General features: G+C 39.4%; 1 protein-coding gene across 4 annotated transcripts in view; it reads right to left on the bottom strand.

Annotated features, from left to right (window-relative positions):
* Nucleotides 1-4,202: 4,202 nt before the first annotated feature.
* The window catches only part of Mlh3 (mutL homolog 3), a 32,276-nt gene continuing 19,616 nt past the window's right edge, over nt 4,203-16,862 (bottom strand). For all 4 annotated transcript variants that reach the window (XM_027931730.2, XM_071607657.1, XM_071607656.1 and 1 more), the window contains 5 exons: nt 16,063-16,222; nt 10,995-11,018; nt 10,653-10,731; nt 8,226-8,377; nt 4,203-6,661 (listed from right to left, as the gene is read on the bottom strand). In XM_027931730.2, coding sequence (XP_027787531.2) covers nt 6,542-6,661; nt 8,226-8,377; nt 10,653-10,731; nt 10,995-11,018; nt 16,063-16,222 — 535 coding nt within the window. In that variant the 3' untranslated portion in view covers nt 4,203-6,541. The remainder of the gene's footprint in view (nt 6,662-8,225; nt 8,378-10,652; nt 10,732-10,994; nt 11,019-16,062; nt 16,223-16,862) is intronic.

The following is a 16,862-nucleotide window of genomic DNA, read 5'->3' as shown; positions in this document are numbered from 1 at the left end:
TCTGCTCTGGTAGACAGGCTCTGCCTTGGGTTTCATCTTCCTGACAGGGAAAAACAAGACCAAAGCTGTGTGACTCAGAAGTGTTTGACTCACTCAAGCCTCTGTCAATTATTCTTTCAAGCATCTAAGACCCCACGCTTTCTCAGTGAAGTGGCTTATGGCTACCAATTATGAGCAATTGTCTCCTCTGAAGGCACCAATTCTAACGGCAATTCACTTGGGTACAATTGTGTGGTTTGGAGGAAGAGCAGCAATGAGTCAAGGAATTTAAATCTGTTCCTGGCTCCAAAAATGCTTTATGATACTTTTCTTTGTGCATCTTAGTCTCAGTGTCTAAAATTAGCACTAACATCCTTCCCAGGCATGACTGAGATGGATGAAGGTTAGAAGCCGTCTCATCTGGCCAACTCTTCAGTGCCTAGAACAGAACTGCAGGAATGCATATTCTTCCGGATCTTTATGCTCTCAATTACATAAATTTCCACAACGCTTTGTTTCCTTATTTCCCTTTCTCCCTTTTTCTATTTGAGGAGGTGAAAATGTTGGAAAGAGAAAAATCGATCTGAACCTTCTACATCAACTCTACCTAGAGCTTGGGCCTGGCCCTCCTCCCAACCCTGCAGAACCCAGGGGAAAAAACCCTTGAAGAGAATGAACACAAATAGGGTTCCATGGATGCAAAAGTCTTCCTGAATATGCTAAATAAACCAAGTTAGATAACTAAATGCAGTTTGTAAAGACGCTCTTTCCCACGGTTTCTATCTTCCAAGTTGGGCGGAGGGCAGGAAAGGCACAGTTCTTGGAACTCGAATAAGGAATAGAAATTCCTAATTTAGCCTCAGAAGAGAAGTCTTTGAAAAATACTCTACCAAGAAAAACTTAAGTGTAAAGTGATACCTCAAAGAAAGATTGCCGGGACCCATAGGATTGTACATTTCAGAAATGTGCTTCAAAACCATTTCTCAGAGCAATCCATTGTGACAGTCTTTGGGTTAATGAAAGCCACTGGTCACATGGGTCATCATTGTTAAGTGGCTCTGTAACACTATAAATGTGGAACTCAGTACATCGGAACTGCTTAGCACATATAGTATAAGACCATTATAGTAAAGGTCACATACTGTCTACCTGGTCTTTGCAAAAACTCCCTCTATAGACCTACACCTCCCTGACAAAAAAAAAAAAAAAAAAAAAAAAAGAATATGATATTTGGAAGTGTTTTTTTATCTGACCTACTTCTCTCTTTTTTGTGTGTGTGTGGTACTGAGGATTTGAACACAGGGCCTTCCACACGGTAGGCAAGTACTCTATCATTGAGCTACATCCCCAGCCCTTATTCTTTCATTTGCCAAATTGCTGTTCCAGGATATTGTGCAATGGCTAAGCATTTAGTAAAGAGTCTGAGTGTTCAGTCTCTGCACATCACTCACACAATGGAAGGTAGCCTTTGAACCTCGCTGCACTTGAAATGGCAACCGTATGATGTTGCTATTAAATACTGTGCTAAAGAGAAGGATCCTTTAGGTGGTGACACGTCCCCCTCCCCACCACCCCAGGCATGTTACATTTAGAATTAAGACCTGCCTACAGAAGAAAGAAGCTACTCAGTGGTGAAAACACAAAAACTTGATTCCTACAATTCCTAATTTATATATATTATTCTGCAATTAAAAGAAAGCTACTGCAATGTTGATTAACAACAATCTTCCGAACATCAGAGCTAACTCCAAATTGTTTTGGGGGGGCAGGAGATGGAGGGGCATCACTGGCCATTTCTTGTCTTTGTAGTAAACAGCATGTTGCAAGGCCAAGGTCAGGCAAGGCTGGCCAAGTCTCCTTTCTTCAGATTGCTGCTCAAGTCACACTAGCTCACTGGCTCAGTTTGTTCACAGGTAAGACACTTAGATCCCACATCGATGATTAGGTCACCTGAACTTCAGGAGAGGTCTCTGGATAAGACTGAGTACACTGTAACAAATGGGCATTGGATCAAGAAGGTTAGAAAGGGGCTGGGGATGTGGCTCAGGCGGTAGCGCGCTCGCCTGGCATGCGTGCGGCCCGGGTTCAATCCTCAGCACCGCATACAAAGATGTTGTGTCCGCTGAAAACTAAAAAGTAAATATTAAAAATTCTCTCTCTTTAAAAAAAAAAAAAAAAGAAACAAAAAGGTTAGAAAAACCCTAAATCATAACCTCTTTTTTTTTCTCCATTTAATATTTTTTAGACATTGATGGACCTTTATTTTGTTCATTTATTTGTATGTGGTGCTGAGAATCGAACCCAGTGCCTCACACATGCTAGGCAAGCACTCTTACCACTGAGCTACAATTGCAGCTCCTTGTAACCTCTTCTTTAAATGCCCTATGACTTCTGAAGCAATACACTTTGAAGTGACTTACTACTTGCTTGCTAAATGATGAACCAATGAATAAAAAGAGGGATAGAAGGAAAGAAGGGTAAGGTGCAGATTATGTGCATTTGATTTTCTCAGACTTCCTTCTTTTCCTCTCTAGCTCCACCTCTTTGCTATCTCACTATTGATGAGCAAATCTGCCAAAAAGGGTGAAAATAGGCATGAAATATGGTGGCAAACATGCCCATGAGTTCTCTCTATGAGCCTGCATTGGTTAAGTGTTTGATGAGATGGGTGGCACTTCAGGTGGAAAGCAGGCAGTGAGAATATGGTTCTTTGTGCCAGAAACTGCTCTTCCTCTATTCAGTGAGTTGAGCATGGCCGGCACTGGAAGTTTTGTTGCACTGTTCTGGGCTCTCTAGGGGCTGCCCAACCACATCTGCTCTTCTTGGTTTGGCTTCCTCAACTGGCATATATCTCTAGAACTTGAACTTGGGCTCCCTCCGGCTCTGCCCTTTTTGTTTGCCTTGATTTTGTCAAGTGATGCCCACTTGCTAGAGCCTCTCCACTCTTGCTGCTCCTTGAGCTCCAGACCTGAGCTCAGTTCTGTCCTTGCCTGAGTCCCTCCCATTCTCCACATTCTAGCCTCCTTTAAAGGGTTCTGATACTAGCTCCTGCAGCCAGCTACAGTCTTCTGTCCCAATAACAAAGAGCTAGCTGTGATACCTAAATCTGGAGGAAGTCACCATATTCCATCCTGAATTTCCTTCTCTCTCTGACTAAAGCTAAGACTCCTGAAGGCAAAGACAGCCATATGCACCTTTATTTCTCAATAAATTTTGATGAACATTACTGAAAAAGGAACTTTCAATAATGGCCACATTTCACACCTCTTCTCTCAAGTTTTACTCTGATGTTACTAATGCCTCTACCAACCAGAATATAATCTAAAGTCAAACCACTAAGTCGACAAATTAATGAATTCTTTTTTTTTTAAATTTTTAGTTGTAGATGGACACAATACCTTTATTTTATTTACCTATTTTTATGTGGTGTTAAGGATTGAATCCAGTAGAGCAAGCGCTCTACCAGTGAGCTACAACCCCAGACCTAATGAATTCTTTTTTTAACAAATTATTTTATTTATTTACTTGTGGTGCTGAGGATCGAACCCAGGGCCTTGCAGGTGTGAGGCGAGCGCTCTAACGCTGAGCCATAACCCCATTGCATGGGGACACCATGGGGTAATAATGGGTAGGAGTTTGTAATTTGAAGTCACACAGGCCTGGGTCTGCACTTTGGCTTTTTTACTTAGCTAAGTCCTTAGCAAACTGGTCAATGTCTTTGAGCCTCCGAATTTTGCTATAAAAATGGGAGAATAGTCTTCAAGAGGACTGTGGTAAGCATTAGAAATAGTGTATGCAGGGCTGGGGGTGTAGCTCATTAGTAGCACACACAGTGTGCCTGGGGCCCTGGGTTCAACTCCCAGCACTACATACACAAAAAAAGAAAAGAAAAAAAGTAGTGTATACAAAGCACTAAGTATGCAAGTCCCAGTAAATGCTAACTATTGTTCTTATTGTTACTAAGGTCAGAAAACTGGGATGCCTCTTTTGGCTTTCTCATTTACTAGCTGTGTGATCTTAGACAAATCCCCGTCTATAAAATGGAAAGAATAATACCACCTTATCTCAAAGGTTATCAATAAATTCAAATGAGATTAAGTATATGAAAAGTTATTTTATAAACCTTAAGTACCATAGTTACTATCATGTGTTAGAAAATTTAATGCATCTCTGTTCCTTTGGCATTTGAGTTAAAACAAAATAGAAAAAAATAAAACCCAACAGGCAATAAAAATAATTTATTGGAATGGTGGTGCCCTAAAATCCCAGGCAGGATGATCCCAAGTTCAAGGTCAGCCGCAGTAACTTACTGAGACCCTGTTTTAACAAATAAAAAGGGCTGAGGATGTGAATTGGTAGTAGAGTGTTTGCCTACAGGTGTGAGGCCCTGGGTTCTAATCCTAATATAAAATAAATAATTAGATATTTTTAGTTAATAGGCTATTTTTATGCTGATGCATGCTACTGAGTTTATAAATTAAAATAGGGTATCTCTTATATTGCTCAAGTCAGGCTAGCCAGGAAGACTAGTTACATAATTTATAGAGAACTTTTTCTAATCCTCTGCTACTATTAAGAAACATACGGCAAAACCTTCTGAACGCCTCCCTCATAATCTTAATTAGAGGTAATTGCTGGGCACGGTGGGGCACGTCTGTAATCCCAGTGGCTTGGCGGGCTGAGACAGGAGGATTCCAGGTTCAAAGCCAGCCTCAGCAAAAGTGAGGCGCTAAACAACTCAGTGAGACCCTGTCTCTAAATAAAATACAAAATAGGGAATGTGGCTCAGTGGGTGAGTGCCTCTGAGTTTAATCCCCGGTACCCACCCCCCCAACAAAATAATAAGAGGTAACAGTTTTTCAATCTCACAAATTGCTCTGACCTAAAAAGATTTTTCAAATTCTTGGGACAGGTGGCCTTCACACCGTTCTGGTAAGTGAGGTTGAAGCTCAAGGCCATGTCTCCCCTCTGGACCTACAGCCTTGCAAGTCCTCCGAAATACCCTCCTTTCTAAGGTCATAGTTCCAATATTATGAAACCCCCTCTTATACAGTACAATGAAGGCCATTTGTAGACAGTGGTGCCCATTCTTCAGGGTTTCCAATTATATAACTCTATAAGGATCCCCTTGAAAATGAATAAAAGCTTCCTTGCATCTGCCTTGAGGCCCAAGCCAATGAAGGCAATACTTTCATTACCAGGATTCACCCTAGTGTTGTTGGAAAAATAAACTTTCTTCCATGAACACACATTTGTTTACTGCATTAAAAAATGCGAAAAATTATTTCATTGATATAAAGGCCAATTTGAGCAGGCTGCTCAGGAAATACTGAAGGGAAAATCCTTGTTGCAACATCTTACTAATTGTACAGTGTCCCAGATGCAATAAACTCTAACCAGCTAGTTTTTTGCTTTTTTACTAGTTGAGTCCTATTAACCACAAATCAAGTCACCTGAAAGGGTGGAGGAAATACAAATTTAAGAGTGGAATAACAAGCATTTGTAGAAAGATTAGTCTTAGTCCCAAGTGAAATCATAAGGCCATTGGATAGGCATAATAATAAAACCAAGACACAATTTAAAAGGGATCAAAAGAACCCTTGTCTCCTGAGGAAAAAAAGTGTGGACTATGTCATGTAAGATTGAAAGAATAAATGCTGCATTTGATATAACAATTGCTTTCACATAAAGAAACACTTTATGAAGCACAGAAAAATTATATTTTAAAAAACAAGCTCATAGCATTTTTACCATGTTACTGGTTTAGAATATGAACATTCTCTGAGTTTTCAAAATGCAATAAAAAAAACTAACAAAAAGCCAGGAACAGAACTTCAAATTTTTCTCTATTCTTTGTCCATGTTTCTCTTTATTAATAGTTTTTTAATCCATAAAATAATTTTATTAAAAGCTCCATTTTTTTTTTTTTTTGCCTGTTTTGCCATACTAGGGATTGAAACCAGGGCCTTACACATGCTAAGCAAGCACCTTCCCCTGAGCTAGTACCCCAGCCCTTGACTATAGTTCTGATGGATGACTTCAGGAAGGGATTTACTGAGAGTAGAGAAACTGTAAATCTCTGATTTAGAATATTAAAAAGCAGCGAAGGGAAGTGAAGACTGAAGGAAAGGAGGGACTAATGGAGAAACCAGGGGGCAGTGGAGGAAGGCCGAGTAGGACTAGTTGTAGGGGTTTAGCATCAGCTCAATTTCATAAATGCATATTTGGAGACTGAAAATAAATTACACAAAAAGAAAAACCACACCTCTCAAACACAAGCTAACTCACCAGTCAAATAATTAATCATTAAATTTCATCACTTAAGTAAGTTACAAACAGTACTGTGTCTGGATGCAAATCAATGAACTGTTTTTAGGCTTGATTCCATCTGACTCTTCAGCCAGAGGGCCCACCTGCACCACAGGACTGATGTAAGGGTCCTCTCCAGGCACCAGGGGGACTCAGCCACGGCTGCACTGCTAACTACGGCTCATGCTCTCTGTTCAGAGGCAGTTAGCATCCTTTAAGCCCTTGGGTTCCTCATGGATCCAAAGGTCCATACTCAAGGGGGCTCACAAGAAGACACAGACTGCAGGCTTTGCCTTGCATCACAGCCTTTTGCTTTTCCAAAGAGATGCCACGCCTCAGCCCTTTTCCGAAGATTAGCAAGATTGGGTTTAACCTGTGGAACAAAGAATAATTCCAATTAGCAATATGAAAAGTCTGATAGCATGAAAGTATTTGAAAATTACAGTTCTTCAAATCTGTTTAGAATTCTAGTTTCTGGACAAAGATTATAGAGTTCCATAGGATATTGGGACTGCAAACTTTAAATCTAGATTCTTATCTCTTCACCAATGGGGACAAAACTTTTTTTCATTTTTCTTTATTATATGAAACAAAGAGTAAAATCAACTGGCTGAGTCAGGAAAAAAGAAGAGCCTTTATAACCTTTAGCAGGAAAAATAAAAGATTTTGGAAAGCAGCAACATGGACATAACTATTTGCTCATGTTCTATTTTTCATTTAAGATTATAATAAGAGGCTGGGGATATAGAGCTCAGTTGGTAGAATGCTTGCCTTGCATGCACAAGGCCCTGGGTTCGATCCTCAGCACCAAAATAAATAAATAAATAAATAAGTGGGGCTGGGGTTGTGGCTCAGCAGTAGAGCACTTGCCTTGCACATGTAAGGCACTTGGTTTGATCCTCGGCACCACATAAAAATAAATAAACAAAGCAAGGTGTTGTGTCCATCAACAACTAAAAAAATAAAAAAATAATTTAAAAAAAGATTATAACAAGAATAAAGCTAAGTGCCCTGATGCACAACTGTAATCCCAGGGGCTGAGGTAGGAGGATCATAAGTTTCAGGACAGCTTTGGCAACTTATTGAGACTCTGTCCAAAATAAAAACAATAATTTAAAAAACAGGGCTGGGAATATAGCTCAGTTCCCCTGAATTCAATCCCCAGTGCTGGGGAAGAAGATTATAATAGGGATAGAAAATGTTCTTAATTTATGCCACTCTGTGCCTTGATTGCATTATCCACATCATTTTCCATGGCTGCTAGGTAGCCAGGGTCACAGCAATGTAGAGATCTCCTAAAGCCTCGTTCCCAGCCTGATAATGATCCTCAGCCACAACTCAAGATATCATTGGAGGGGCTGGGGCTGAGGCTGTGGCTCAGTGGTAGAACGCTTGCCTAGCATGTGTGAGGCACTGGGTTTGATTCCCAGCACCACATATAAGTAAATGAATAAAATAAAGGTCTACACATCTAAAAAAAAAAATTAAAAAAAAAAAAGACATCATTGGAAGTGGCTAGCCACAGTCACAGGTCACCATTTCTAGCACATACTATCAAGAAATTGGATGTTGCGGCTATATTCTACCAATAGTGAACTTTCTGTATTTCTACCAACCTTCTCTACCTCCAAGAAGAACCTCTGCATCTTATCAAACCCAGAGCCATTAGGTAACATATTTCAAGATACACAAATCTATATAGAAGTTAAGCTTAAAAATACAAAGCCATCATGTAGATAATCTAACAGTTTAGTCTAAGTTCCATTTTGAATTTGAGCTGGAAGATGAAATGAGCAAGGCTTTAAATGAAACCTCCAATGCTTGTTTTTCCAAGCTCTCACATTCTGGAAAGGATTAAAACTGATTGCACTTGGATAGCAGGACCTGGAAAATAAAGACAAACTGCTCCTTCCTGCTCCTCCTAATCATTAGTGTACCTGTTTCTCCTGCTCCAAGTGGTCTAGGTCAGCTAGTGGCAGCATAGAAGGTCTCCCGTGAGCACACTGGAATGGCAGCTGGCACCATGACAGAGCTTCAATAAGTCGATAGCTCTCTTCTAGGCTCAGGCTGTCATTAAATTTGATGGCCCCTAAACAAAAAGGAAACCAGAAGGTTACAATGTACATGGAAACCAATGTTGACCCTGGGTCAGAGCCAAATATCTGTAAAAAGTAACATTTCTTAGACTTCTTTAATGTGGCTTTCATACTGCTTGGAATTGGCACTAACCGCCAGGGATGAAACTTTACGGCTTCAGGACTGACTGACTGACCTGTCCGTCAGCTTTTCCTTATGGAGTGTTCGTCTAATTCCTATAGGAGGTATTTCTTACCTTGTAGGATTTTGTTTTCAGGGTTTTTCTAAAAGAAGTATTTTTGCCTACTTATGAATTTGTGGAGTTGAAGTTACCTTGTGTACAAGGGTTATCCAACAGCCATCTCTGATTGTTTTCTTTCAATGCCCAGTTTTATTTGTTCCTTTTTTCTAATTTCTGTAATAATCTTCCTAATATAAACCCTCATATTATTAGAATCCATCATTTGTTCCTATATTAATTCAATGTCAAAAATATTTATTAAGCTGGGTGCGGTGGTACATGCCTGTAATCCCAGTGGCTTGGGAGGCTAAAATAGGAGGATTGTGAGTTCAAAGCCAGCCTCAGCAATGGTGAGGTGCTTAGCAACTCAATGAGACCCTGTCTCTAAATAAAATACAAAATAGGGCTGGGGATGTGGCTCAGTGGTCCAATGCCCCTGAGTTCAATCCCTGGTGCCCTGCCCCCACCCCAAAATTTATTAAGTATATACCATGCATTAGGAGTCTTTTTGGGCAGTTTATGGTCAATACATGAAAGAACATTAAATTAATAATTACACAATAATTTAAGTACTATAAAATATAGAATATGAGTATATAACAGGAAGACCAAATCTAGTTTAGGAAGTCAGGGAAGGCTGCCTTGTCAAAATGATATTTAAACTGAGACCTTGGACTAAGAAAGACAACTGATTGAAGAAGGGGCAGAAGAGGTTCCAGGCAGAGGAAAGGCAAGTGCAAAGGCCTTGAGACTGACAGGAGTTTAGCACACAGGAAGAACAAAATCAAAGGAACAGGCTGAAATGTAAAGATCAAGGGGGAGCCCAGTGATGTGAGATGATACTAAATAGGTAGACAGGGGTCAGATTATGAAAACCCTTAGTAAAGAATAAAATATTTATACTAAGAGCAATGGGTAGTCATTATCATATTTTAGTTAGAAGAATGGCATACTTAGAGGGATGCTTTGAAAAGATTCCTCTGGGCATTAATAGCTTGAAGCAGAGCCAGAGTTGGATGTGGAGAACCAAGAGCATTGAAAAGTGGTATATGCCTGTGATCCTAGAGACAAGGGAGGATGACAAGTTCAAGGCCAGCCTGGGCAACTTAGCAAAATCCTGTCTCAAAAACGGCTGGGGAAGTAGCTCAGTGGTAGAGTGCCTCTGGGTTCAGTCCCTTGTACATACCACCCCAAATAGGGGCAATAATGAGGGAGTGAAGGGGGGACAGTGAAGTCAGATCAAATGAGACAGATTTAGGTTACGTTTTGAAGATAGCAATAATGATATTTGATTATCGAGTAGCTATGAGGAATAAGGATAAGATAAAGGAGCAAAAGACTCGAGGATATTTATAGGAGGTAGATTAATGATGGATCACAGGAGGTGAAGAGAGAAGACTGATGGACAGGGATAAAAGGGTCAGTGGATTGGAGACTTCACTGCGGTCAAATGATAGTCACAGGAGATTCTGTAACTGTCTTGATCCCTAAAGTAAGTATCTCCAATACCATTCCACATTTCATTATCTTTGACTGAAGAACCATCTAATGTGCCTCTAATGCCTTCTGTATCAAGTCTAAAGGGGTTGCTGTGTCCTAGGCTTCTGCTCTCTCTTACCAACCCAATTTCTTGGTGTTCTTTGCACAGCCTGCTTCCTCTCCCTGTGGTAAACTCCCCCTTCCAGGAGATGAACGGAATCCATCACCCTCTGCTCATTCAAAACTCAGCTCCATTTGCACCTCCTCTAACAGTCACTCCTCCAGCACATGTGCAAATATGTAACAACAAATCCCACTGTTATGCATAATTGTAGTGCATTAATTTAAAAGAAGTCACTCCTCTGCTCACGAAAGTCAGTGTTGGCATCACACTTTGTAAAATTTTTTAGGCTTTGCTTTTGTGTACTCAGTTTTTCTTTCTTTTTAAAATCTAAATCATACTCTCTGGGGAGAAGCAGAAACATTCATCTGCTTCTTTCTCAGTCACCGCACTGAGGCCAGTGCTCAGCACCTAGATGATTCCACAGCTGGCTGCTGAGGCTCTTACCATGGCAGGCTTGGGAGGCCAACACCTTCTGGATGGTCAGTGGCAAAGTCCCCTGGATGCTTCCTGTGGCCTGGAGCAGCTATTTTTTTTTTTTTTTAAGAGAGAGAGAGAGAAAGAGAATTTTTAATATTTATTTTTTTTTTTTTAGTTTTCGGCGGACACAACATCTTTGTTTGTATGTGGTGCTGAGGATAGAACCCGGGCTGCACGCATGCCAGGCGAGCATGCTACCTCTTGAGCCACATCCCCAGCCCGCAGCTATGTTATTACATGAGAAGGAAATGAGACAATGAAGCCTTTTATGTGTGGCACTCTGTGTGAAACCTCGAGAGAAAAACTTACCTCCACTTGTTCTTGAACAAATTCCTACAAATCAAAAAAGGAAACCAGGCATTAGTCCACTGTTATATTGTACAAGCCCTTCAGTATTTACAGGTTATCCCAATTTTCTCCTTTAAGATATGCCTCCTGAAGAAGAGAGTTCCAGCAATACAGCACTTAGGTACAGATTTATTTTGTTGTAAGACTGTCTATTTGTATGTGTAATCTTGGCCAGAACAAGTGTAATGTTACACACAAGATGAGAATAAATACACAAAAATCATCAACACACTGTGCACTGTCACTTGTTTAGATATTACAAGCAGAAATAAATTTACTTCCCGCAGTCTTTTTTGGGAACAATTCCCTTCATGTCAACAAGCTCTTTTTCTAAAGAAGTTTCTCCTCTCCTGGATATCTCTGCCCCTGGGGTGACCTTTTCAACAGTTAAGTATCCATAGATACTATAAAAGAACTTTAAAGAAATTCAAACCCAGCATTATTTAATGGTACTAATTTGTTTAACCTCTCGAGGAAAGAAAATTGTTGGGAGATTCAGCACATTTAATGATTTCTTTATAAGAAAACTAGATTTCTTTACTCATGGAAATGACAATGTAAAAATCAACTTCCTAAGATTACAACAGGGTGATTTTCTTTTTAAATCAAACTCAGAACACTCTCTTCTCTCTTTCCTATATATTCTAGTTGGCCAAATTTATAAATGAGCACTGTTACCAAGAGCCATGTGATAAATACTATATATGAACCACATATTTTCCCAAACAAACCTAAATAGAAAGATGAAACACCAATTTACTAACAAAGCTTGGTATGGATGGAAATCAAACCTAATTTCTTTACTGTTCTCTTTTGTGTATGTATATCTGAGTCTGTAAAACATCAATTTGTAAGTCTGATGAGGGGAAGAAGGGTCTAATTCTCAGCTTATTTCCCATTTCAATGGTTCAAGTAATACTGTATAATTTAAATAATGTTTAAAAGCTCATTCAGCAGACTGGAATACAGAGCGTTATAGAAGGATGTATTAAATTTTCTTTCAACTGCTAGGATTCAAAGAGTTACCACCTCAAAACACCAAACTGTTCCAGCTTCTTCCAGAATCAACAAAATCTCTCTTGATCAGTCTGATCAGATTTCAGAAAATCTTGATTATCTGAAACTGTAAGCTTTGTTTCAATTTGAAGTAAACTCTGTAAAAGTAGTCTTTGAAGTCGCTCTAGGAAAAGTTTTTATTATAATTTTCCAGTTACATTTTTAGGGGTTGAATTACAATACAAGATTCTAACAGATCCTATCTTTTGGATTTAAGACAATTTGGAAATGAGCTCTGTGGAGAAAAGAGGTCTGCTGAGAGCAAAGCAAAGTTTGCCAGATCAAAAGGCAACTGTGGGAAGGGTAGGATCCAGGTAGTCCACAAATTGCCTCTTGCTCTTGTACGTCCTCTCACCTGTAGCCTAATCACACTTGTGTCTCTCCCATCTTAAACAAAACTCCTTCCTCAGCCCTCTGTCCTGCCCTCCACTTCTTGACCCTTCCTAACGGTTAGTTGTCCCACATCTCTCTTCGTCTGTCTAGCCAAAGCTGAAGGAAGAATAGTCTACCTGCCTCATTCCTTTCCTTTTGTTCACTCCTGTCCCCCATTCTGTCTTCTGCCCCACTTCATCCTCAAGAGGGGATTCTACAAGATGACCACTGTCCTCAAGACAGCTAAACCCAACTTCTCAGGCTTTGTTTTATAGCCAGTTATCGTCTCTTCTTGCTTACAACTTCTCTTCATTTTGGCAATGTTACTTTTTCTGGATTTCTTCCTTCCTTAGACATTTTCATCCATCTCTTTTCAGCAATCACTTTCCAGACCCTTGCCAAACATACACACTGTGATGCTGGTGTTCCTTTTGCTCTCTCCATTTTTTGCTCTTCCAGTTCTCCCTGGACAATCACTTCCTTTCTCTAGACCCTTCTCCAGTCTCTGATATTGCCAAAATGTACAAGCTCTTGACTACAGCCCAGATTTCTCTTCCAAGTGCTAGCTCTGTAGGTCAGCCAACCTGCTGGGTGTCCCCTGAAGTTACATTCAGTGTGTCCACACCAAGATCATAATCCAACTCCTGGCCAGATGTGCTTCCCTTCTCTATTCCTGTGTCTGTTAATGACACCTCCATCCTTCTGTCCTCAGGTTAGAACCCTTGGAATCCCTGGTAATATGTTTTCTCCTTCATCACCAGGTCTTATTGATTCTACCTACCAAATTAGGTTTCTCAAATATGTCCCTCCTTTCCATTGGCTGACTTAGTCAAATCCTCATCATCTCCTATTTGACCAAGTGCAAATGCCCCTCAACGGCTCTCTCTGCCTCAGATCTCCTCCAGATCAACCTATCACAGAATTTAGCCACTAAATCTATCTTCTACTTTTTATTTTAGAGATCAGTGAAGTCACTCAGATTACTAGGCAAATGGACTGATTTGCCTGTGCTCCAAATAGAAAGTGCTAGAGAAAAAGGAATAGAAAATCATAAGGAAAAAAATAACAAGCAGATTTGAAAAAAGAACCAAACAAAACTTCTGGAAATAAAAAAAAAAATAGTAGTTGAAGTAAAAAGACTTGTATAAATATATAATTAAAAAGCAAATGAAGACAGACTTTAGTTCACTGGAAGACATACAAGGAAATTTCCCAGAATGTACTAGAGATAAAGCAATGGGAAATGTGAAAGAGTCTGAAACATGGAGACTATATGGATAAGATCCAGCAGATTTCTTACAGGAGTAGGGGCAAGGGGTGCGGAGCAGCAATATTGGAAGCAACAATGATGTACACTTTCCACTCTGAAGAAGCAGATGAATCTCAAGAAAGAAATGAAAACAAATCTATACTAATACATGATAATGAAACTGCAGAACACCAAAGACAAATATAGAAATCCAAAAGCGGGGCTGGGGTTGTGGCTCAGTGGTAGAGCGCTCGCCTAGCACACATGAGAAACTGGGTTCGATCCTCAGCACCACATAAAAGAAAATCTAAGAAGCAACCAGGGGGAAATCAGATTACCCACAGAGTAGTGATAATTGGACTGACTGAACTTCAATGGCAAAAAAAAAAAAAAAAGAAAATCAAAAGTAGTGGAATATTTCCAAAATATTAAAGGATAAATGGTGATGTTTTCAGCTAGGCAATCTCGCAAGTATGAAAGCAAAATAAAGAATTTTCAAAGACAGCTTATAATTCATGGATTCTTAACAAAATAACTTTTAAAAGATTTATTTTGGTAAAAAGAAAACCACCCAGAAGGAACAAGTAGGATATAGGAAGCAACAGCAAACAAAGACTCTGATAAATATTTTGGTTAATGTCAGTGTTATAGAATTCATGATCATTGAAGTCTTAAAAAAACAAGGTGGAAATAAAATATTAAACAAAAACATGGAAGATGAGAAGGGAATGATGGAAGATAAAGGGAATGTTTATATACAGTTTAGGAAGAGGACAGAGAAAAAAATTACCTTTAAACTTTGCTAACTATGCATGTAAAAATTCAAGACTAGTCTCTAAAAGGATATAAATGGAGTATATAACTTCTAAATCAGTAGAGAAAAAAGGGAAAGCTATAATGGAAAACAAGATGGCTGGGGAAGCAACAAAACAAAATAAATTATATTTGTTGTAAAAAATGAAATAAAGTAAGAAGTAATGGTCCTTCCTAACACCTCCAGGGCCACATTCCAGCTGTGGCTTCTGAACCTCTGCTAAAACATATAAATACAGTAACCATATTTAAAAATACAATCTCAAATGTATCTTTTTTTTGGTACTGGGGATTGAAATCAGGGGCACTTGACCACTGAACCACATCCTCAGTCCTATTTTATATTTAGAGACAGGGTCTCACTGAGTTGCTTAACGCCTTGCTTTTTGCTGAGGCTGGCTTTGAACTCACAATCCTCTTGTCTAAACCTTCCACGCCACTAGGATTACAGGTATATGCCACCATGCCCACCTCAAATATATCTTTTTTTTTTTTTTTTCTCTGCAGTATTGGAAAGGTCTCACACACATTATGCAAGTGCTCTATTACTGAGCTACATTCCTGGCCCTTTTTATTTTGAAAGAGTCTTGCTAAATTGCTCAAGCTGGCCTTGAACTCGTGATCCTGGTGCCTCGTTTCACAAGCAGCAGGCATTAAAGATGTGTGCCACTGTGCCTGGTTCAAATGTATTTAACTCTACTGCTTAAAATTCCTCATCGGCTGACCAGAGGATGAAACACAAGTACCCATATAAAAAGCTAAATTCCTTTATGATTCATCTTGGTAACCTACCTACCTTCATCTACTCCTAACACTCCCCCATATATATCTTAATTGGAGCTATATCTATTAATAGTTCCCCCCATATAGATCTGTTTTAAGTCTCTTGACATTGGTTCTCTGTCAAGAATGCTTTTCTCTCCTCTTCTGTATCTGGAAGATTCTACCTTTCTACAAAACCTTTCTTAAGAAAACTGTATTTTGCCAGGTGTGGTAGCAAATACCTATAATTCCAGTGACTCAGAAGGCTGAAGCAGGAGGATCACAAGTTTGAGGTCAGCCTCAGCAATTCAGCAAGGCCCTAAGTAACTTAGCGAGTCTCTGTCCCAAATAAAAAACAACAAAGGGCTAGAGATGTGGCTCAATGGTTAAGCTCCTCTGGGTTCAATCCATTGTTTAAAAAAAAAAACAAAACAGAAAGAAAGAAAAAGAAGGAAGGAAGGAAGGAAGAAAGAGGGAGGAAAGAAAACAAAACAGACTTTTTGTGGCAATTTCCTTCACCTCCCCTCCCTGGGCACAGTAATCATTTTGTACTTCCATAACACTTTTTGAACAAATCTCTACTAGCCAAATTTCATTGTACTATAATTATCTAAATCTTCCTCCTCACTTTGAGCTAATGCACCTTTGAATTTCTAGCACCTTGCAAACTGCTAGCAAACTCAGTAAATGCATGTTAAAATACCGAAAAATATAGAGATTCTCCACAAAATTTGAGGTTTCACTCAGCAGTCTCCTCAACACTGGAAGCTGTCTCACCTCCACAATACTCTTGGTCACAGTAGATCTTCCTCTTCGAAGTTCATTGGCTTCTCTTTCCACAAAACAGAGTGGTACTTTTCCCACAAGGACCAGAGAATTACTAGTGTCTGGAAAGATAAATTCAAGGCCCAGATCTTCCAGATTTTTGTGGTAATACCTAAAGAAATAGTCTCAAATGTAAACGTTTTATTTCACTGACATTTCAGTTCTAGTTCCAAGTACCTGATAGTTTCTTAAAAATTGCCATAAGCTTTAAAAGCTGTATTGTTTTCCCCATACTTATATGTTTGTTTGGGATTTTATTCTCAAATTTCTATTTGAACTACAGTAGTTCCCTTCTTATCCACATTTCCACTTTCCAAGATTTCAGTTACTTGTGGGCAGCCATGATACAAAAATATTAAATGGAAAATTCCAAAAATAAATAATTAAAAAAATTTTTAGGTGCTGGGGGCTGCACCTAGGGCTTTTCACATGCTAAGCATGTGCTCTACCACTGACTACCTTCCCAGCATAAGTTTTAAACTGCATGCCATTCTCAGTAGCATAGGAAGATCTCATGCTGTCCCACAAAATCATCCTTGTGTCCCAAACATCCATGTGCTGTATGCACCACGCACCTGATAGTCATTTAGCAGCCATCTCAGTTATCAGATTAACTGTCTCGGGATTTTGTTATTGGTTCCAAGTGGCCCCTAGTTTACTTAATAATGACCCCAAAACACAATAGTCGTTATACAAACAAAGGAGGCACTACAGCATGAAATATGGAAAGATAGATTAACTCTGACATATAT

Source organism: Marmota flaviventris, chromosome 2 (genome assembly GCF_047511675.1).
Source record: "Marmota flaviventris isolate mMarFla1 chromosome 2, mMarFla1.hap1, whole genome shotgun sequence".
NCBI classification, from domain to species: domain Eukaryota; kingdom Metazoa; phylum Chordata; class Mammalia; order Rodentia; family Sciuridae; genus Marmota; species Marmota flaviventris.
The sequence above is the reverse complement of the archived record's forward strand: the minus strand, read 5'-3'. Positions and strand labels throughout refer to the sequence as shown.